Source organism: Drosophila kikkawai, chromosome 3L (genome assembly GCF_030179895.1).
Source record: "Drosophila kikkawai strain 14028-0561.14 chromosome 3L, DkikHiC1v2, whole genome shotgun sequence".
In the NCBI taxonomy this organism is placed as follows: Eukaryota; Metazoa; Arthropoda; class Insecta; order Diptera; family Drosophilidae; genus Drosophila; species Drosophila kikkawai.
Genome location: NC_091730.1, coordinates 7,203,573 through 7,224,868, shown reverse-complemented (window position 1 = coordinate 7,224,868; position 21,296 = coordinate 7,203,573). Strand labels below are relative to the sequence as shown.

The following is a 21,296-nucleotide window of genomic DNA, read 5'->3' as shown; positions in this document are numbered from 1 at the left end:
AATAACTATAAAGATATCTTAAAAGCTAACCTTGAAAAAATCTGAATGCTTTTCCAGAAGCTCCACTGCCTCCACCGGCAGGGGCACCGCTATCACCTTGAGCGTGCCCAGTTTGTTTAATGTCTGCTGGACAGCTATTTTCTTGCTCACATCCTTGTCCTCCGCGGTCTTAACAATGGCCTCATTTACCATATCCACGGTGGCAGCTGGAACAATTGTTTCCCTGAAGGACACTATCGGCTTGGACACATTTACCTTGATCTTGGCATAGCTCTGTTCCAGATCATGGACACACTTTTCCACATGCACCTCACCGAGAGTGGTAATCACGTGTTCACCCGTCGTGGCCACAGACACCTGGACACAGGCATCAGCTTGGTTTAGAAGCTTTAAGCCTTTGACCAGCTTGGGCATATCCTGCGGCTGAACGGGTTCAATGGCCACTCGGAGGATGGGCGTGGCCATGATGCTGAGTTCACTGAAGGAAGTACAATCCAAGCTGCTGCTCAAGGTGGCTGTCTTAACAATGTGGGATTCCAAACCACCGATTCCAACGATATTTCCCGCGGGTACTTCATCCAGAAGCTGCAGTTCCCCACCCATGAACATGTAAAGATCGCCTATGGTCACACGACTGGCATAGGGAGCCTCATCCTCTTTGCGATGCGTGGGCTGGCGAGGATCGTGTTTAGGCGAGAGATTGAACAGCTGCATGCCGCGCTTCAAGGTGCCACTGAAGACTCTGGCAAAGGCTATGAACACGTACTCGTTGGGTTCTGCCTCCGGTTCGGATGCCTCCTTCTTGGCAACCTCCGTCTGAGAGCTCAGCTGCTCCACACCCTGGGTAATCTTCTCCAGCTCAGTTTGTTCAGTTTGCTGCTTTCGCTCTTCAATCCGGCGACGTACTTCGTCCCTGCGCTGCTGCAGCTCTTGGTCGGTCAGTCTCTTGGGTCTATTTTGAGGCAGTTGGGTTACATGCACGGGAGTCATCTTGGACACGAAGGCAATGACATTGGAGCTACCGGCATCGCAGCTGGTAAAGCTCTCCTTAAGCTTCAGGGTTTCTAGAGGCAGCGAATTTAGTTCCACATTTGCGGGGTAGAGTAATCTCTGGGCTCTCTCCTCGCTGATTTTGTGCGGCGGCGGAACGTGGGCCACGACCATGTGCAGGACACTCCTATCAATGGGGAGCCACTGTCCAAGCACTGCCTTGATTTGTAATTTGGGATCATTCAAGCGCAAATCTCTAACAGCCAGCTTGAGTCCCAACTTCTCAGCTATGCCAGGCAGCTTGTCCTTATCCTTTCTGATGGCTATGATGTCGTACAGGCTCCAGATGTTCTCCAGCACAAACTGCACAAACATGGGCTTTTTGGCCTTCTCCTGGGCACCCGGCATAGCTTCCTTTTTCTTGGAGTTGTAATAAAAGTCACCCCACAGCACCTGCTCCAGGTCTTCTCTTTTCATTTCCAAACGCTTGGCATACATGGCGGCAAAGTCTCGGACGGAGAAGGCCCAGCCATCGTAGGCGGAGCAGAAGATGACGTTACCAGAGCTGGGCGAAAAGTACAGATCCGAGTCGTCCACTTCCTCCAGGGCAGATTCATAGTTGTCCTTTTTGGTAATATCCTCCCTGGCCAAAATATCCGAAGCGAAAATGCTGCCCAAAACCGCATTGACTTGCTCCAGAACTTGAGTTAAATGAAAATAGGCATCCAGGGGATCCAGTTGCTTCTCTAGGATCAGACGATCCAGCTTGTTCAGCACCAGGACCGGCTTCAATTGCTCCTCGTAGATTTGCTTTAAGCAGGCGCGAGTTTGCGGGCCCACACCTTCCACCACATCAACCACAACGATGGCGCCATCGCATAGCCTCACAGCGGTGGACACCTCGCTGGAGAAGTCCACATGTCCGGGGGAATCAATGAGATTGATGAGGAAATCCTGATTTCCATCAGTATTCTCCGCTTCCTGGTAATACAGAGAAATGCTGCTGCTCTTCATGGTGATTCCACGCTCCTGCTCATCCGCCCGATTGTCCAGGTAGCGCAGCTTACCCGCCATCCGTTGGGAAATGATGCCGTTGCTGGCCACCAGTGAGTCGGCCAGTGTTGTCTTGCCATGATCCACATGGGCCAAGATGCAGATGTTGCGCACCTGTTGCTGGCGGCGCTGCAGCTGCACAAGATCCTTGCCCTCGATCACGGGCATCCTTGTTGTTTATAATGATTAACTTGTGGCCAATTGTCAGTTTGATATTAACTGGGAATTTCGTCAGTTGGTCCAATTGTATTTATAAACAAAAACCGCACGCGGCAATTTCGCAATGTATGTGACCAGCTGCAGGAACTTCAAAAATAACTGACCACTTGTTAAGTTGCAAAGTTTATGCGCATAAGTTCATATATCTACAAATATTTTATATTTAAATAATAATGAGTAAATGAAATGTTAAATAAATTTAATAAATAAGCAAAATATACTTTTACAAACCAAAATATTCATACTCAAAATCCCGAATTCCACGCATAAACGGAGTACATGTCTTCCCAATATCAAGTTGGCAGTTCTCGTCGCCAAAACAGCTGTTCACCACGCATGCAGTTGCTCTCTTCCTCTTCCCAGCAACAATTTCGTGATTTCGCACGAAACTTGAAATAAAAGTCCGAAAAAATGGTGGAATTAACGCCCGCGGAGAAAAAAGCGCTGATTACACGCAACCTGCAGGAGACGCTCGGCGATGACAAGCTGACAAAGATCCTGGGCGAGCGTGATCTTAAGATCTACTGGGGCACGGCAACGACGGGCAAGCCACATGTTGCCTACTTCGTGCCCATGTCAAAGATTGCGGATTTCCTGAAGGCAGGCTGCGAGGTCACCATCCTCTTCGCCGATCTGCATGCCTACCTGGATAACATGAAGGCCCCCTGGTCACTCCTGGAGCTGCGCACGCAATACTACGAACAGGTCATCAAGGCCATGCTTAGCTCCATTGGCGTTCCCCTGGAGAAGCTGAAGTTCGTCAAGGGCAGTGACTATCAGCTCTCCAAGGAGTACACTCTGGATGTCTACAAACTAAGTTCGGTGGTCACACAGCACGATGCGAAGAAGGCCGGTGCCGAGGTGGTCAAGCAGGTGGAGTACCCGCTGCTCTCTGGTTTGCTTTACCCCGGCCTTCAGGCCCTGGACGAGGAGTACCTCAAGGTGGACGCTCAGTTCGGTGGCGTGGATCAGCGCAAGATTTTCACCTTCTCGGAGAAGTACCTGCCGCAGTTGGGTTACGAGAAGCGTATCCATTTCATGAACCCCATGGGTGAGTCATCGCTGCCTGCCCTACTAGAACCTAAGCCTTAATAGCTGGTTCTTCTTTTTTCAGTGCCCGGTCTGGCTGGCGGCAAGATGTCTTCTTCCGAGGAAGACTCTAAGATCGATTTGCTCGACTCCCCAGCCAATGTGAAGAAGAAGCTGAAGAAGGCCTTCTGCGAGCCGGGAAACATTGCCGACAATGGACTCCTATCCTTTGTGAAGCATGTTCTCTTCTCGCTCTTCAAGGAGGGCGAAGGATTTGAGGTGATCCGGGAGGAGGAGCACGGCGGTAATATCACTTTCCTGAAGTACGACGAGCTGGAAAAGTACTATGCGGAGGATAAGCTGCATCCTGGTGACCTGAAGGCAACCGTGGAGAAGTACATCAACCGATTGCTGGATCCCATTCGAAAGGCCTTTGAAAAGCCAGAGCTGCAGTAAGTTATATTTGGAGTACAATTTGTTTAGGCAGAAACTTAAGGATTTATTCCATTTACTCCCTTAGAAAACTCAGTGCCGCTGCTTATCCGCCACCGGCCAAGGTCAAGGCAGGAGCAGCTGCCCCAGCTGCTGGTGCTGATGAAGATGCGCCCCATCGCCTGGATATTCGTGTGGGCAAGGTCGTAGAGGTGGCTCGTCATCCAGACGCTGACACCTTGTATGTGCTGAAAATAGACTTGGCTGAGGAGCAGCCCAGGACGATCATCAGTGGCCTGGTGAAGTTTGTCACCCAAGAGGAGCTGGAGCAGCGTCTGGTGGCGGTTCTGTGCAACCTGAAGCCCTCCAAAATGCGTGGCATCCTGTCCGAGGGCATGGTCTTGTGCACATCCAAGTAAGTGGCATCCAATAACATAATCTTTGTGATTTTATTAATATTTTAACCCTTGATCTACTCCAGCGCTGATCACACTGTTGTGGAGCCCATTGTGCTGCCAGCAAATGCTGCTCCTGGCAGTCGCCTGGCCTTCGAGGGCTACAGCGGCACGCCCGACGAACAGCTTAACCCCAAGAAGAAGGTGTGGGAGAAGCTGTCCGCGGACTTTAAGACCAACGGCGACGGCCTGGCCGTGTGGAAGGACAACTTCCTTTTGACGCCCGAGGGCGAGAAGCTGTCCAGCAAGCTGGCCAACTGCGCTATCAAGTAGGCTTTCGAATGCGCCAGTCAACCTGAGCCCGTGTAATACTTACCACTAAGCCGAATGTTCACAAACGGAAACTGATGCTAATTTATTGATTCCTTGTAAAGAAAATATATGCATTTTTTAAATAAAGCTCAAAAAAAAAAAGGCCCATTTAATTTAAATGTATTTGAGTGTAATTAAATATAAATAGAAGCTCAAGAAAGTTGATAACTTTAGTAATTCATTTAAATAAACTATAAGAATAAATTAATTCAAATTCCCCGCCTAGTTCCCTAAACGAGTTGGCAGCTCTGCTTTCCATCAGCTGTTTTCAGTAAACAAAACCCGGCGAAGGAAGTTTCTTTAGTTTTTTAAAGAAATGTTAAAGATTAACCAGCGTTTCCTGCTGCGGCACTTCCTGCGCCACGCCCACAACAAGGTGCGCGTCCGCTTTGCTCCCAGTCCCACAGGACACCTGCATTTGGGAGGACTTCGCACTGCTCTCTACAACTTCCTGTATGCCCGCCACTTGGGTGGAAAATTCCTGCTCCGGATCGAGGATACTGACCAAACGCGACTTGTGCCAGGCGCCAGTGAACGCCTAGTAGAGGATCTGCGCTGGGCGGGCATTGAGATCGACGAGGGACCAGGATTTGAAGGCGAAGTCGGACCCTATGTACAGAGCCACAGAAGGGAAATTTACAGGTGAGTTCCAGGGATAAAATTCACCAATTCCATTAAAGAAACTAAAACCTTCCTAACCAGTAAAGCCATTGGAGAGCTCCTGCAGAATGGCAGGGCCTATCGGTGTTTCTGTACAGAGCGCCGCCTGGATTTGTTGCGTAAGGAGGCGCTGAGAACCCGCCAAGTTCCACGCTACGATAACAAGTGTCGGCATCTCACGGCAACGGAAACCGAAGCACTGCTGGCCAAGGGAACACCCCACTGCATCCGGTTCAAGCTGACAGATCACGAAGAACCACTAGAGGACCTTATCTATGGGAGTGTCCATCACAATGTAAGCGACACAGAAGGCGATCCGGTGGTCATGAAGAGCGATCAGTTTCCCACATATCACTTTGCCAACGTGGTGGACGATCACCTGATGGGCATCACGCATGTCCTGCGCGGAGTCGAGTGGCAAATATCCACCACCAAGCATTTGCTGCTCTACAAGTGGGTTTAATTTTGCAATCATTTTTCTTGCATTAAAATGTGGTTTATTTTTCCAGAGCCTTTGGCTGGCAGCCACCTAAGTTTGGTCACCTGCCGCTTCTAGTGAATGCCGATGGCACAAAGTTGAGTAAGCGTCAGGGCGACATAGGTATCCAGCATTTCCGGCAACGAGGCTACTTTCCCTTGGCCCTGATTAATTATGTGGTGTCTGCGGGTGGAGGGTTCGAGCATAGAACCAATGCCAAGCAACAGTTGCTTAGCATGCAGGAGCTAGGCGAGCAGTTTCAGATTGAGAGGGTTAACTCTCATCCTAGTAGGTTAAATCCGGAACTTCTGGATGATCTGAATCGCCTGGAAATTGGAAAGCGCTTGAGTGGAAAAGAAAGCCGCGGGGAGTTGGTCAAGCAAGTTCAGGATTTGGTAAAGGAAGCCTATCCCAAACAGTAAGCTATTATTAAATATTAAACCCAACTAATAATAAAAGGAAACCATATTTTATGGCAGCTCCAACTTGGATCTGGCGGAGGATCACATACTGGATGTTTTAAATTGGTCTTCCCAGCGATTGACTCTACTCCAGGATCTCACCAGCAGCAAGTTGAGTTTCCTTTGGGTGAAACCTTTAGATTTTCAACTAAAAGAACTCACGCCACAGCAATTAAATAATCTGTTAAAAGAACTCCACTCCCATCAGGACTTTGCCAAGGATCCGCTTAATGTTAGGCTAAAAAACTTTGCCCAAACGGAGCACCTAAAGTTCCCCCTCATGATGAAGGCCTTAAGGGCAGCCTTGAGTGGCTTAAAAGAAGGCCCCGGCGTGGCAGAAATGATGGAAATCCTGGGAAAAGCGGTAACCCTCGAAAGACTCAAAGAGGCCATGCCCCAGGAAAGTCTTAACATAGAACAAAAAATATAATTTCGATTAAGTTTTGTTATATATTCTGTTGTATATCGATTACATATATATTTTATATTGATAACTGTTGCAAATTTGAGAATAAGATCAATGAGTAGACACACCACACTAAGAATCAAAATTATGTATGATTAATTCTCCGTCAGTTTCAGAAACTAATTTCTTGTCGCTCCATTTTTTGGCATTTTTCTCGCTTAAGCACCACTCCTAGATTAATTATTTAAACGCTAATAAGGTCGCTTAACTAAAGTCGCGATTGGTGAGTATAATGGGCGCAACCAGACTCCAGCCATAGATGAAGACACCCAGCCAGCTGGAGATGATCTTGACCCACATGGAAGCCTCGTTGCCGTTGAACAGCTCAATGTCAGAGTTGGGTCTGTCAAGAGAGATAAAGGGGAAACCCTTGTAAAAACTGGGCTTTAAACTATCTTATGATACTCACTTGTACCAATTGGTCAGTGTCATCATAACGTAGAGCGAGGCACACACAAAGACCACATGGAACAGGGACCAGGAGTAGGTGACGCCTTCGGTTTCAGTGTCGGTGCTGGGCTTTCCACTGGCCTCCTTGCCACCCGCCTCTGTGTCTGATAGAGCTTCTGTTAAAACTACATTAATTGGAGTGCAAAAGAGGAGCCGCCACATGGTGTTTCACACAGTTTCAAGTTTTCAAATTACCAAAAGGATTAGTTGGGTTAATCGGAAAATAAAATCAAGAGAGAAAACAAAGCGGCGAAGGCAAAACAAGTGTTAATAATCAGTATTAGCTTGGGTTTGTTTTTTTACAGCGAGCGGAAAATGAAAAGTGAGAGGCGGTTGAATGCGAATGCGTGAATGGCAAAAACTGTGGAAATGTGTGGGGGTAATGGCATGGAAATGCGGACGGGAAATGGGCAGAAACTTACCACGCTTCTCGCTGTTGTCATGGGTGATCTTCGACACCTCCACCGCCGAGCTGATGCAGTTGTAGAGGATGCACAGGAGCCAGACCACCAGGCCAATGATGTTGGTGGTGTCAAAGGTAACCTTGGAGTTGTGTGAGGGTGGAGCCACAGTTGTGGTGGCATTGCCAACGCCATCCATCAAGCCGAACATGCCAGGATTGCATTCCTTCTCTGGAAGTTTATAGATTTAATTTCAACGACGTTTTAACCAGGATTCCTCCAAGGATTGCCTACCCGGATTATTGGCCACAGCGGACCAGGTCAAATAGATCGTGTACAGGGTGACCAGGGAGCTCTGCAGCAGGCCGGAGTGTGGCAAACGCTCCTGAACAGCGGGCAAGATCGAGATCACGCTAATTACCAGGCAGAGTATGAGGTTGATAGAGATGAAGAACTTGTTGATGCCGCATCCAGTGCTCTACAAATATAAAAATCTTGAGTAAATAACAAATAAGCCTTATAAACTCCCACTCACAGTGGTAAAGTAGATGTACAGCAGCGTAATCCCGGTCAGCGATAAGATATAGCCCAACAGTGTGACCCCGGCCAGGGCATAATAATAACCACGACTGTTTTCAGCGCTCTCTGTAAGAAATTTAATTAGCCAAGATGAATCATCTTAAAAAATCTCCAAAGACCCATGACTCACCTATCCAATTCTCCGCCAGCGAATGAGCAAAATCCACAATAATGACCAACTGGACAAGAATAAAGGCCAGACCGCCTATTAGGCCCACCCACATCATAGCCGGCCCAAAGGATCCATCGGGAATGAAGATGGCACCAATGGCTGCCCCGAAGCAGATCAGGAACTTCAGAGGCCAAAAGTTGTTTTGAATATGCGCGCGCGGATCCCGGGAGCTCTTTACGCCCAGCATGATCACCGACATCAGGGCGAAGAAACAGGCCATTCCGAAGCAGATCCTATACACGGCCATGTAGCCAAGCGCATACTCGCAGTCCACCTGAAGAGATCCTCCCGAGAAAGTATCGATGGCCTTGGAGCTGTACGAGGAAGTCGAATTGATGCAGAAGGGCAGCTTCTTTAGCGTGTCCTGTAGTCCAGGAGAAAGGGCAATGGCGCCCAGGACAGTGCCCACCAGCAGGATGAAGGCGTACATAAAACGCGACGAGGAGGCATTGGTGCAGCTGGGACAGGCCGAGCAGCACATACTAGCCGCAGTGCCGCCGCAGCACATGGCGCACTGGACGAGAAAAATTGATGAAATTAACAAAGATATGATAAATGTAATAACAAATAAGAAAGGGTTTAAGAAAATCACTCGAAACATATGTTATTGATTTGTTGCAAATGACCAGAAATTACGCTGGTAGATTTGTAGACCTAGTTAGCAGCTAATTAGAAACTAATGTACTCACCTGAGCGGCTGAGCAGAGGCCCAAAACAGCTCCCATCTTGCGGTAAAGTTATTTATTTGGGTGAATTGGAAAATTGCGTTTTTGTAAAACTAAACAAAAACCTTTTTGTTGTGAAAAATGTGACTGCAGTATGGCATAAATCCCGAAAGAGTGTGACCAACTGGATGGATATCGATATATGAGAGTTTATCGCACTGCTTACTTCAACTGCTTACGAACTGCTTACGTCAACTGGACAAGCAGTGAATAGAGAGAGAGATGAGGAATAGGAATTATGCACCACTCTCTCGCAACAAAATTTCACAATATAAATATCGATAGTATCGTTTTTTGTACGATTCTTTATTACAATTATCGAATAGAATTAAATGTAATACCCTTCAAAGGTTTACAAATTAAGCCATAAGTTTTGACTAAGTAATTAACAAAAATATTATTCCATCCAAGCAAGGCACACCCTTTTGAGATTCAGTTAATATTTTTCTGTACCACCTTCAATTTAATCTAGAATACATTTTTATTAAAAAGGATATATAATATATTCGTATGCATTTTTCTTACTAAATTTCTGCAACCAAGCAGTGACCATCGATAGTGACAAAAACTATCGATGGTGGCTCAGAAAGGGGAAGCATTCGATACCTCGATAGTACCATCGAACACTCTACATTCTACACGAGAATTCGACCCCAAGCATGTAAAACTTTGTTTTGACATTTTACTTTGAAGTTCAGAGTGACCAAGGGGAAAATATCAAACAAAAATATGGCGATTTCGATATTTGGGCAAAAAGTATCGTTATATTTAGGTTTTGAAACACGCCAGATATAGTGGGAAAATAGCTAAATTGGCAACACTGTCACTAGCCAGAGAGCCGCTCTCAATTTGGGAATTCCATAAGCAAATTCTGTTAAACTCTCAATTTGGGAATTCCATAAGCAAATTCTGTTAAACTCTCATTTTAACAGAAAATTCTGTTAAACGCGCGCTCAATTTGGGAAGCAAAGTCTGTTAACGAGCCAAATTCTGTAATCGAGAGCATTTCTATGTTAAGTAACAGTTTGCTTTGAAATTCAGAGTGACCAAGGAGAAAATACCGAAAAATATCAAACAAAATATCGTTATATTTAGGTTTTGAAACACGCCAGATATAGTGGGAAAATGGCTAAATTGGCAACACTGTTCCCACCTATCCTATAAATACGGGTCGCAAGCGCCATTTTAAAAAATATTTTTGTGCGGAGCGGAATTCGATTTAAAATTTTCAAATTTTCCGGTGTTGGCGGCTCTTAACCGACAAGATCCTGCATGTGTGCATTTTAGCTGAAACCGAAAACCGAAACCAGCGCATTGGTGGTTGCTACCCGTCTCACTCTCTCTCTCCGCGTGTGCATGTGTGTGCGTGTGCCAGGAAAAGTGTGAAGCAGAAGAAAGCAAAGCGCAGCTCTAATTAAGAAAAACCCAAGATCGAGATAAAAGCGAGAATCAAATCATAAAAATGGCAAGCGAAGTGGCCCAAATACCCGCCGAGGAAACGCCCGCAGTGGCGGCGGCAACAGAGAGCTCCGCCGAGCAGGCGGAAAAGCCAGCCGCTCCCGCTGGCGATGCTGCCGCTGCAGCCGCCCCCGCAGCAGCCCCGGCTGAAAAGAAGGAGGGCGGAGAGGCGGAGGACAAGAAGGAGGACGGAAAGCCGGAAAATGCAGCTGCCGACGGCGAGGCAAAGAAGGATGAGGCGGCCGCTGCACCGGTGGCGGCGGCCAAAACGGATGCCCCGCCCGCCCAGAAGTTCAATGTGCACAAGACCAACTTCGAGAAGGACATCATCTATCTGTACCAGTTCTCGCGCACCCCGCTGCTGCCCTCGCTCTCGCCCTACTGCCTTAAGGTGGAGACCTGGCTGCGTCTCGTGGGCCTGAAATACGAGGTGGGTGCTAGATTAAAGCCACTAATTAACGAAAAACCCCTAGGAAACCCTAAGAACCCGAAAAGTATCCCAGATTTTTCTCGCATTTTTGCGGTACAGATTTTTTCCCAGCTCCTGCGGGAGAGTAAGAGAGAGCGATAGAGAGAGCGCCGCCATCATGGTGTGCGCTAAGCCTGCCTGTACGTATACTGCGTGTGCATGTGGTGACCTGCCCTGCCCGTAACTGAAAAAGGGATACATTTAGCGCTCTCTCTTTCTCTCAGCCCGTCCCGCCGCCGCCACCGCCTTTGTGTTTGTGTGAACCTGTAGCCTGGTCCTGTATGTGTAAAACAGCGTATACATAAAATTTGTGTGTGCGCCGACGCCGACGTCGCGTCGCTGCTTTATGCTCCACTCTCTGTTTCCCCAAACCACATCCCCTCCCCTTGCGAAAACGAAGTCGTGCTTCAAATTTTGCACTTGCCGACTCTCTCCCCTTCTGTCTCGCTCTTGCCTGGCACTGGCTCCGGCTCTGGCTCCCTCTCTCGCTCGCTCCGCCAGAGTCTTGCCTGCTCTTTGTCTTTTGTTGCTGCACTGTTTTTTATTTCACTTTTCCTTCGACTTCTTGCTGCTGCAGCCTGCCTGCTGCTTGTAATTGCTTTTAATAGAAATTGATGCAGTTTAAGACGGACTCAGAAATAGCTGTCCCCGTCCCTCCCTCCTCCTGATTCTCCTTGTCCTCTCTGCTTATCTGCCAGTCCGTTAAGTAGCTGTAATAGAGTGTGGTAGTAGTAGGGGGCGGGGGAGGAGGAAAACAACTGTCAACGACTTCCATTGGGTGCCTTCCATTTTAGCTTTTCGCTTTTTATTTCTTCTTGAGTTGTGTTTTTTTCTTTCTGTTTAAAGCGCGCGATGCGGTTTGCATATTTTTCATATTTTTATAGGCGCGCACACAAACGGAGGCGTCGAGGAAAACTTGAATAGTCGAAGGGGCGGGGGAGAAATGGGTGCGGTCACCCGCACAAAACGTAGAGACGCAATTGTTGTTTAATCTTATTAATTACATTGGTTAATGAAAAACGAGCCCCCGGAGGAATGTTAATTGATGCCTTTCCAGATGCCGGAGAACTGATAAGTGAGCGCAGCGCCCTCTCCCGCTCTTTCTCCCCCATCTTTTGCCATATGTTGCATTCCAGGCAAGAAAGAAGTCGAAAAGAAGTGAAGCAATTATGATTGACAGTCCATCAAATGGCCCGCAGCTGGAAATTACTTTCCATTTTCATTTCACATTCATTTCCACTGATAACGAGGCACCCTGAAATAGGAGTAATAACAGAGGAAAAACATAAAAAAGAGTTCAACAAACTTGCGGACCTTTGACATTTCTGGTTATCATTGTTGTTGTTGCTGCTGCTTGGCATTAATCATTGAAAAGGGAGGGTGACTGTGAATATTGTATGCAACTGACTAAGCCAGTTTGCTCCGACCGACCCCCTTGCATTTTTTCTGTGCCTGCCCCCCGCTGCTGCATTTTTCTCCTTCGCTTTTGTGTACACATTCATCAGTGTAAACAAGAGCAGAAGTTGTTTCTTTATTGATGATAAACCAATGCATATTTTGTTCACACCCATTAAGAAATACAACAGCAGCTACAACTGAAGCAGGCACAACAACAACTGCAGTAGCAGCAGCTATGCATCAGTTTCGCTTTTGAGGCGGTGGCCCGCATTGCTGGAATTCCTGGGTGTCGCGACGCATATTGTAGATTGTGCAATTAATACAACGTTTTTTCCTGCCATATGCACATTACTTACTTACACATACGCCACTCAAAAATCTTATTAATATTCAAATGGGAAATGCTGGCGCGCCATTTCATTTGACAATATTGCCAGCTTTAAAATATTAAGTACCGCCTAAGATCTGGCAACACTGCTTCCTTTAGCTGCAACTGTACGTGTGCGAATGTGTGAGAGTCCGTACGCGCGCGTATGTGTGCGTGCATGGGAGGAAGTGGAGTTCTTTTTGTTGTTGCTTTTGTTTTAATTAATAAACCGCATATTTGCATTAAAACAACACAGTGACCGGCCTTTGTTGTTGCTCACTCGACTGCAATTCTTTAGTTCCAGCTCTCTCTACATCTCTCGCTTGCTCATTTACTCTCTTTGGGATTTCGGTACAGGGGTGTGGATACACACACAAACACACGCATGCATGCAAATGTATGAGCTGCATAATTGCATTGCCTCTTCTTCTTGCCTGACTTTTTACACTGAACGAAAATTGAGGGGGTCCATTAAGTAAAGGTCCATTATGTGCGCCGCCTTAATTGGCATAATGATTTAATAAAAAAATAAATATTTGCATTGTATGGCGGCGCGGCTTCTGCTTCTTCTTCTTCTTCTTTGCCGACAGCAACCGTTATGCGTTGGCGTAGGCAGCAGAAGAAGAAGACGAAGCGGAGGAGTGGAAAGAAGAAGAGGAGCAGACAGGCTGCCTTTTTTGTGGATCATTGGAATTGAAAAATGCGAGACACAAAAACGGACTCCACCCTTTTCGCAGAGCGATGCTGCTGGAAGGCAAAAATCTCTCTATACCGCTCTTTCTCGCTCCCTGTTCTCGCTCTCTCTGTGCACTACACTCCTCCACTCTGCTCCTCTCTCTCACTGTGCGAGCAACCACACCCTGCCTCTCCCTTTTCGGCGGAGGGCGCGAAAGCATAAAATATGCCAACGGCTCGCTTTTTTGTTATGGCAGCAATTTCTAATTAGAAATTATTATGTAGATTTGTGCAGCCAAGCTGAAAACGAAAATGTTAAAACCGGACACCCGCCGCCTATAACTGTCACACGAGTCCATAACGGTAACGGTTCAAATGCCCCGTGCGGACGTGTGTACACACTGGAAGGCATTGGAATATGTCAAAATGTTCAAATAGCGGGCAATTGGAACACAGTTTCCCTCCCGCTGCGTCCGCGTGTATGTGTTTGTGTGAGTTTTAGGGGTGCTGGTTTTTTGGGTGGGTTTTCTGTTTTTGGTTTTCGAGTCCGGGTTTTGGGTTTTTGGGTTCCTGGGAGGTACAGCTAGCTTTTCGGGTAGTGAGTGGTTGGTTTTCAGCATCTGCTTGGCATACATAGGAAATACCCAAATACGCGCACACAGATACACACGTTCGCAATATGCCGGCTATATGTATGTCATGAGCGCCATCTAGCGTCCGGAATTCTTGCCGGGAAGAGATGAACTACATTTTCTCATTAGTCACAGGGAGAAAAAGGAAATTAAAAGAATTTACAACGGTTTCCATATGGACATTGCAATTTACATGCTTCTTCCAAGGACTTTCCATTATATGTGTTAAAAATGTTACAATTTTATACTGGATTTTTTGTTTTGTTTATTATATTATTTGTGGATTTGTTTATTTTAGTCCTTTCATCTTAAGTTTTAAGTTTTCTTGTAAATAAGAATTAACATTTACGGTCAGTATTTCTGGGATGCCCCACATTTAATTAAAATTTCGATATTTGTATAAAACAAAAGCACAACTAAACGATAATGGGGAGCAGGAAGTGCCGCCGTGATGACCAGTTGTCTTAATCATTTTTCTCACTGCATGACTCGGCCTGCTGCCCCCAGATAAAAAGAAAAGGTTGGGGTAAACAACCCCCACTCCCACTTCACATTCCACATGCCACATTCCAAGCACAATTACTCATCCTCAGCGCTACAGAAAATAATGTATACTCTTGTTTTCTGGCCCCGTTTCTTGCAGAATGTCGATCATAAGATGCGTTTCCGCTCCAAGAAGGGTCAGCTGCCGTTCATTGAGCTAAATGGCGAGGAAATCGCCGACTCTGCCATCATTATCAAGGAGCTGTCGTCCAAGTACGAGAAGAATCTGGATTCGGGACTCACCGCCGAGCAGAGGAATGTGTCGTACGCCACGATTGCCATGCTGGAGAATCATCTCATCTGGATTATCTTCTACTGGCGCGCCAAGTATCCGGACAATGTGCTCAAGGGATACAAGGTCAACTTGCAGCATGCCCTCGGCCTGCGGCTGCCCAACTCCATTCTGAACTTCTTCTTCAAGATTACGTTCGGTCGCAAGGTAACTGATAAGTTGGAGGATTCATTCATTCATGATCTCCCTGGGTTTCACTTTCTCTGAATTTGTTGTATGATTTTATATTACAATTTAGAAATTACATTGCATACTTTTGGTCATTTTTGTAAATAACCTTTAGAATGGTTTTAAGTATCTGTAATTTACCACAACCATTCTTAGAGACTTGATGCTAACTATTTGATGTAATTTTTATTGTTATCCTTAAAATCTTTGCTTTAAGGAACTCTCCCTTTGATTACTTATCGGTGTACATTTTTATTTTGGTAATGCCATAAATATTAACTATCAATCTATATTAATATTAGAAATAACACAATGTTAAACAAATGGAAATGGTCATAAATAATTCTAGCTTAAATGGAAATAGTTTTGTGTGGGGAACCCAGTGGAAATGAAATCAAAATAGATGTGAAAGTGAAAACCGGAAGACAAATGGAAACAATATTTAGTTTGAAACCCTAAACGTAGCTCAAGTAGTGTTGATCTAGTTACATTTCGCCGTGCCAGCAGCTCGCACAACCTCTCCAGTCAGTTCCTAAAACTGAAGATATCCGCACTTTGTTTAGATTTCAAGTGTAATCCAAAACTGGAGAGGTTTGCGAGATGGCTGACTGATAAGGCGGGGATGGATGGGTAGTGTAAATAAACAGTACTTGAGAAGCAAGCGGTGGCATATTATATTGCACCTACCTAGCAGTAACGGAACTAAAAACTCCAAACACCAACCCAGCCATACCCCCGCACATAGTTTACTCCGAATCGTCGTGCCATAAACAATCAATGGATCCCTTTTGTGGGTTGCATTTGTTTATGTCGCTATATTGGTTCTCACATAACAAAAAAATTAATGAAAAAAAACCCAAGCATCCGAAAAACGAAACAAAAATAATGAGAACCCAACGGGAAACAAGAAAAAAAACAATAGTTATTTTATCACTAACTCTTGCATGGTTTTTCTCTTTTTTCTTTTTCGTTCTTTTTTTGCATACCCCTTTGGTTTTGAACATCTAACTGTGTAATGCGTATTGCCCCCCTCGAATCCCCCAAAATAACTCGCACTCCAAAAAACAAACAACCCGTAACGTATGCTTGTGCATCCCCCGTAACCCCCATCATCATCATCCGTAACTCTGCTGTACGGCAAACGAACAACTATTGAACACAAAAAGTGGTTCCAGGGCACAAAGAAGCTGAAGGCGCACGGTATTGGCGTCCACAGCGCCGAGGAGATCGAAGAGTTCGGCAAGAATGATCTGAAGGTGCTCAGCGAGATGCTCGACTGCAAGCCGTTCTTCTTTGGCGATGAACCCACCACCCTGGATGTGGTGGCCTTTGCAGTGCTGTCGCAGCTCCACTATCTGTCCAAGGACATTACGTATCCGCTGCGCGACTACATGACCGAGAAGTGCCCCAACTTGATTGGCCATGTTTCTCGCATGAAGGACAAGTGCTTCCCCGACTGGGATGAGATCTGCACGAAGCTGGACCTTAACGCGCACATTCCCAAGCCAGAGTGAGTACTCGACTCGCAGTATATCTTATAGATTGTTTTCTAATTTTATGTAAATAAACTTTTTAGGCCCGAGACCAAGGAGGGCAAGGAGGGCGGCGAGCAGGAGAAATCAAACGAACAGGAAGGCACCGAAGGCGACAAGATCGAGAAGGAGTTGGAGAAGGACAAGGTAAGTCGTTGGTCTTAGATTTTAGATGGTCTTTCTTGATATAATGTCTTGTTTATATAAAATTAAAATCAGTTACAAAACTCAAATAAGAATGATGTACAACTATTCACACTTAATTCATAAAACAAAGACCCTCTAGAATCTATTACAATTTCAATGAACTGAAATTGTAACCAATTTTTCTTTCATTTTTCAGTCGAACGAGAAGGAGTCGACCGAGGAGAACAAAGAGAAGGAGGAAACAAAGTAAATTCGCCGTTAGTTATATGCGTACATATATCTAGTATATATGTGTATGGATCGAGAAAACACAAGAAAGCAACACCCCACATACACACACATTATATATATATACATATGTAGTACTATACTATATAGTAAGGCCCTATATAGCTAGGCGCTGCGCTCTCATATATAAGCATTCAGACATCAGAAAACCACTCGAAAAAAAGAACACCCATTTACAAAAACCTAGGACAACTGTGTAAAGCAAAAGCAGGCAAAAAACAAAAACCATCAGCAAAGAGAACGATCCACTAAGTAATGAAAAACAAAAAGAAACAAAAACAAAAAAGTATATACAATAACGTAACGTAAAACTTTGGACATCTTTTTTTATATATATACACGACGACGTTTGTATTACAAGAACAAGAAACAAAAAACAAACAACAAGAAAAAATTCAACAAAAAAACGAAAAAAAAACCGTAAAAACCATTTAGTATAAAATTATAAAAGTTTATACGTATAAATATTAAGAAGAAAGAGATGAATGCGAAGAGCAAGGGGGAGAAATTATAAAAAATTAGTTAAAGAACTCGAATAAAGAAAGAAAAAACAAAGAAAAGTGAGAAAATGTGAGTAAAAAAAAAGAAGAGTGAAGCCAGCGATATAGGAGGGATGGCAAGGACAGGAAAGGAAGGTGTAGAGAACAGCATACAATACGCATTAATCATTAGTTTTCATTCAAAACGCGATCTATATAATACACACTCATCCACACTCACAACACACACTCACTCACACACATATAGCATATGCAGCAACAATTGCAAACTCGATGGTATTGTTTACTCTTCCAAAATTGATTAAGCTTAAAGTAACGAAAAAGGATCCGCAGCCAGTACGCTATATATAGGAGGATACGATATGATATGATATGATATATACAGTGATGTCGCTGTAGTAGGGATGACATGCAATGGGAATGGTATAGGAATGATATATAACGGAATGACGGCAATTAAGTTTATTTTTTATATATATATGATTGCAAATAGTAATTTTTGATTCTCGTGTGCAAATAATTAAACAAAAAACGGATAAAATTTATTACTTATAATTATAAACATAAATCTTATATACGCGCCCCCATTATGCATAAAGATGTGTATAAAATAACAAACGAAACGAAACAAAACATAAGAAATATGTATGTTGGCTCTTTTATTATATTATATATATTATTTCTATATAAATATTATTGTAATTGTGTACTGTGTATTATGATTTTTTTGCTACTAAAAATCACGTTTTCGTATGAGATGCTCAGAGCTTTATCGATGTTTCAACACACACACATAATAAACAATCAAACGCATTCGAACCAAAAATGAATCTTTAAAAATACTCGGCAACACATACGAAAGATACAAGATACGAACAAAATTATTTGTAATTTTTTTTATACGAATTTGTAACTATTTTTTGTATATTCCCCTTTTTTTGGTACGTCCACCGAACAAAATTATATTATGTACGCCTCATTTATTTTTGTCTACTGTCTTCTGTGTTTTATACGATTTATTTTTAATGATATTGATTATGCAAATATATATATAAATATAAACATAATTTCTACTGTAATTAAAAAAATAACAACAAAACGCTGCAGACAACAAAAACAAACGCAAAAACCATCAACAAACTCATAGAAAACACAACAAGAGCATCCATGGGGAAAAAGCAGAAACGGAAGAACTGAAAGAAGAATTCACTGCGGGGAGGTCACCTTTCGCTCTTTCTCCCACTCACTTTCGCCCTTTTATATCCAGTCGGCCTCCTCCCTTTTCACACACGGATTCCTCGGTGTTTATTGTTTTCCTCCTCCTTTTTTTTTGTTTGTTATCGCGCTGCACTCGCGTTAACTTCTCATAAAAAATAAAAAAAAAGAAGGAATCATCAGCAGCCACAGATGGAGAATGAATGAAATCTTTTAATAGGGTAAAACTCACACAACTAAGAAATAAAAAGAGGGAAAAAAACGAAAACAAATACAGAACCCATTGAGGCGCGACAGAAGCAGTGAAAACAAATTTAGGAGAAGGTCAAGAGAAGAACAAGAAGAAAAGAAGAGAAGCAGGAGAAGACGAGAGCGGGCGACCGATCGATCGATCCACGGAAGGGAAAAGCAGATGAAAATCTCTATAACGATACGATTTGTAGACTACGCAAGTATTTTTATGTATTAAAGGTTATGTTGTAAGTTTTTATCACAATATTTGTATTGTAGCTCAGTGTTTTATATGATTATATAAAATGGATAAAGCAAAGAAAACAAAAAAACGAAAACGATAAACCGAAAGAAAACCGAAACCCATAAAAAAAAGCGTAAAAAAGCAGAAAAGTGCGCAACCCCGACAGAAAGAAAAATTATTGTATTACATACATCTTATATATAATAAATATGCTTCTTAATAAAAAAAAAACAAAACAAAAAACAAAAACAAAACAAAGCCCCCAATGTGAGACCAACTGATTTACGACGGCGGCTTCCTCGCACTGTCCCGATAAAGACAGTCGCATCGGTCGACTTTAAGCCGGGGTGCTTACGCCGTGAATGCAAAGGCTACAGGGCTATGGAAGACCACGGGAAAAATTTAATTATGACACCCGAGTTATCTTTGGACGTACACCCCTGATAGCTCTAATTCAAGTTTGCTTATTCATATCTAAACAGTCATAGTAGCCCTCGGCAATATATTTCCCCGATAGCAACCGCCCCAAGAAGGAGGAGGAGGTGGAGCAGGAGGCGGCACCGAAATTATTATTTGTGTGGTCACTGTTTTCGTGGTCAACAATCAGTCGTTGATGAATCAGTTTTGGGCCACTTTTAATTGATATGATTTTTTCCAATTATAATTGATCTCAGTTAAGGAGTTAACCAAAGCTGGGCAATTCAATTAGAGGCTCCGGCGTTCGCCGGCAAAATGAAGTAAACACAGCACTGAACTCTCTCTCTATACAACAGCTCAAGGTCACAAAGGAGACCAGAAAAGGAGGCCTTCCTCTATATATTTATTTGCACCCAGATATGCCAATCAAATTGACATTCAATCCAATCTGACCCAATATATTATATACACGGTAGAGTGACGGGGCGATAATCGATATTTGACCTAGGCCAATAAATTTACCGCCCTCGCTCATTTCCCTGGAGTTTGGCGGGAAGTTTGTCTAATCAACATTTAATTTGATGTTCGATTCGAACGCTTCGAAGCCATCAAACATCAAACAACATGGCAGGGGGCTTCGGAGCTTCTAAGCCCCTCGAACTAATCAAGGCAAACACATCGGGAGAATATATACATTGGAATTATTAGGCCCATTCAGTGGTCCCCCTTAAGCCCCACTCGGTGTGTGTGTGTGTCTCTGTCAGCGACATTTCTGGCAATTTATTGAAGACGAATTCCAATCAGAGCAAATCATGCGAATATGGCAAACGGAATTTATTACGCCAAGCGTGCAGGGGTCGTAAAAAATAAAAGGTAAGTGTGATATCGTTTCGATCCATCTAAAATCCGTCATAAGTTACAGCTGCAGTCAAGGTAATAGCATGCAGGTAGATTTTTATATATTTTTCAGAGTTTTTTCTAGGGAGAACTAAGCTCGAAATTAAAGTTTGACTTGGATACTTACTAGATTACAAACGCGATTACTATTACTATTAACATTAATATTAACCAATTAAGCTTGCATCTCTTACGTTCTTACTTAAAAAATATTTAAAATCTAAGAGATATAGAGCTATAGATACTTATATTTGGTACTCATTGTATTATTTTGGTTTCAGGGATTATAAAAATTAATCTCTAGATCTAAAAGGTCTTCAAATCGTTTTACATTTCATTTAATAACATGAAATATTTACTTATATAACTTATTAAAAACATATGACAAAATATATAGAAAATATTTTAAAATCTAGTTTTTACTTATTCTTTTAGTTTATATTGTATATTATAGTAGTTTTGTTCTTTAAAAACCTAATGATCCTAATTTTCTGATCACTTTTGTATCTCACCTCTCCCAAAACACCGTTACCTATTCGCTGTAACGGTAACATTTCGTTTGTCCTTTGTGGCAAATATTTTTTTCCAGCTGCCAGAAGCAATGCCAGTATTGGCGTGCACGTTGCACGCGGCGACAGGTGGGTGGCAGGGAGAGGGCCTTAGGGGGACTGTTTGTGTGTGTGCAAGAGATAGATAAGTAATTCCATGGAGCATGCAGCCCGGTTTGATGTCGATTTGGAATTCAAAGGCTCCCAGCATTGAATTGGTGTTAAGCACGAACCGAACGAAATGGAAATGGAAATGAGAGAACGAGACTGAGAATGAAAATCAGCAGTTGTCATTGTCATTGGAATTGGTTTGTGGACGTGCCAAGTGGGGGGGCGGGAGTGGCGTTTGCAGGAAAGAAAAGGGAGATGAAAGACACGCCATCGCAAGGAGGC

At 43.8% G+C, this 21,296-nt stretch overlaps 5 protein-coding genes across 9 annotated transcripts in view; 3 read left to right on the top strand and 2 right to left on the bottom strand.

Moving 5' to 3' along the window:
• The window catches only part of LOC108071523 (elongation factor-like GTPase 1), a 74,305-nt gene extending 71,970 nt beyond the window's left edge, over window positions 1-2,335 (bottom strand). Inside the window, exon 1 of the mRNA XM_017162292.3 lies at window positions 31-2,335. Coding sequence (XP_017017781.1) covers window positions 31-2,211 — 2,181 coding nt within the window. The 5' untranslated portion in view covers window positions 2,212-2,335. The remainder of the gene's footprint in view (window positions 1-30) is intronic.
• A 268-nt stretch (window positions 2,336-2,603) lies between these two features.
• TyrRS (Tyrosyl-tRNA synthetase) lies at window positions 2,604-4,593 on the top strand. The gene is made up of 4 exons (XM_017162333.3): window positions 2,604-3,313; window positions 3,377-3,743; window positions 3,812-4,138; window positions 4,205-4,593. Exons 1-4 carry the CDS (start codon window positions 2,674-2,676, stop codon window positions 4,449-4,451), a joined length of 1,581 nt encoding a protein of 526 aa, XP_017017822.1. The 5' UTR covers window positions 2,604-2,673; the 3' UTR covers window positions 4,452-4,593.
• A 162-nt stretch (window positions 4,594-4,755) lies between these two features.
• On the top strand, window positions 4,756-6,593 carry GluRS-m (putative glutamate--tRNA ligase, mitochondrial). 2 transcript variants are annotated; one of them, XM_070285404.1, is made up of 5 exons: window positions 4,756-5,132; window positions 5,193-5,603; window positions 5,660-6,046; window positions 6,108-6,200; window positions 6,259-6,365. In XM_070285404.1, the coding sequence occupies exons 1-5, from the start codon at window positions 4,807-4,809 to the stop codon at window positions 6,263-6,265; spliced, it is 1,224 nt and encodes a 407-aa protein (XP_070141505.1). In that variant the 5' UTR covers window positions 4,756-4,806; the 3' UTR covers window positions 6,266-6,365. The 2 variants fall into 2 exon arrangements, with proteins under 2 accessions (XP_070141505.1, XP_017017809.1); XM_017162320.3 differs by having other exon boundaries at window positions 6,108-6,593.
• Serinc (serine incorporator TMS1) lies at window positions 6,520-9,003 on the bottom strand. 3 transcript variants are annotated; one of them, XM_017162321.3, is made up of 7 exons: window positions 8,847-9,003; window positions 8,116-8,671; window positions 7,942-8,051; window positions 7,701-7,884; window positions 7,428-7,637; window positions 6,965-7,130; window positions 6,520-6,898 (listed from the first exon to the last, which is right to left on the bottom strand). In XM_017162321.3, the coding sequence occupies exons 1-7, from the start codon at window positions 8,880-8,882 to the stop codon at window positions 6,760-6,762; spliced, it is 1,401 nt and encodes a 466-aa protein (XP_017017810.1). In that variant the 5' UTR covers window positions 8,883-9,003; the 3' UTR covers window positions 6,520-6,759. The 3 variants fall into 3 exon arrangements, with proteins under 3 accessions (XP_017017810.1, XP_017017811.1, XP_017017812.1); XM_017162322.3 differs by having other exon boundaries at window positions 6,965-7,121; XM_017162323.3 differs by having other exon boundaries at window positions 6,965-7,109.
• A 1,065-nt stretch (window positions 9,004-10,068) lies between these two features.
• On the top strand, window positions 10,069-18,418 carry fax (failed axon connections). Of its 2 annotated transcripts, none has more exons than XM_017162262.3 (5): window positions 10,069-10,770; window positions 14,525-14,863; window positions 16,060-16,394; window positions 16,461-16,563; window positions 16,760-18,418. In XM_017162262.3, exons 1-5 carry the CDS (start codon window positions 10,345-10,347, stop codon window positions 16,811-16,813), a joined length of 1,257 nt encoding a protein of 418 aa, XP_017017751.1. In that variant the 5' UTR covers window positions 10,069-10,344; the 3' UTR covers window positions 16,814-18,418. The 2 variants fall into 2 exon arrangements, with proteins under 2 accessions (XP_017017751.1, XP_017017750.1); XM_017162261.3 differs by having other exon boundaries at window positions 16,051-16,394.
• Window positions 18,419-21,296: the final 2,878 nt, after the last annotated feature.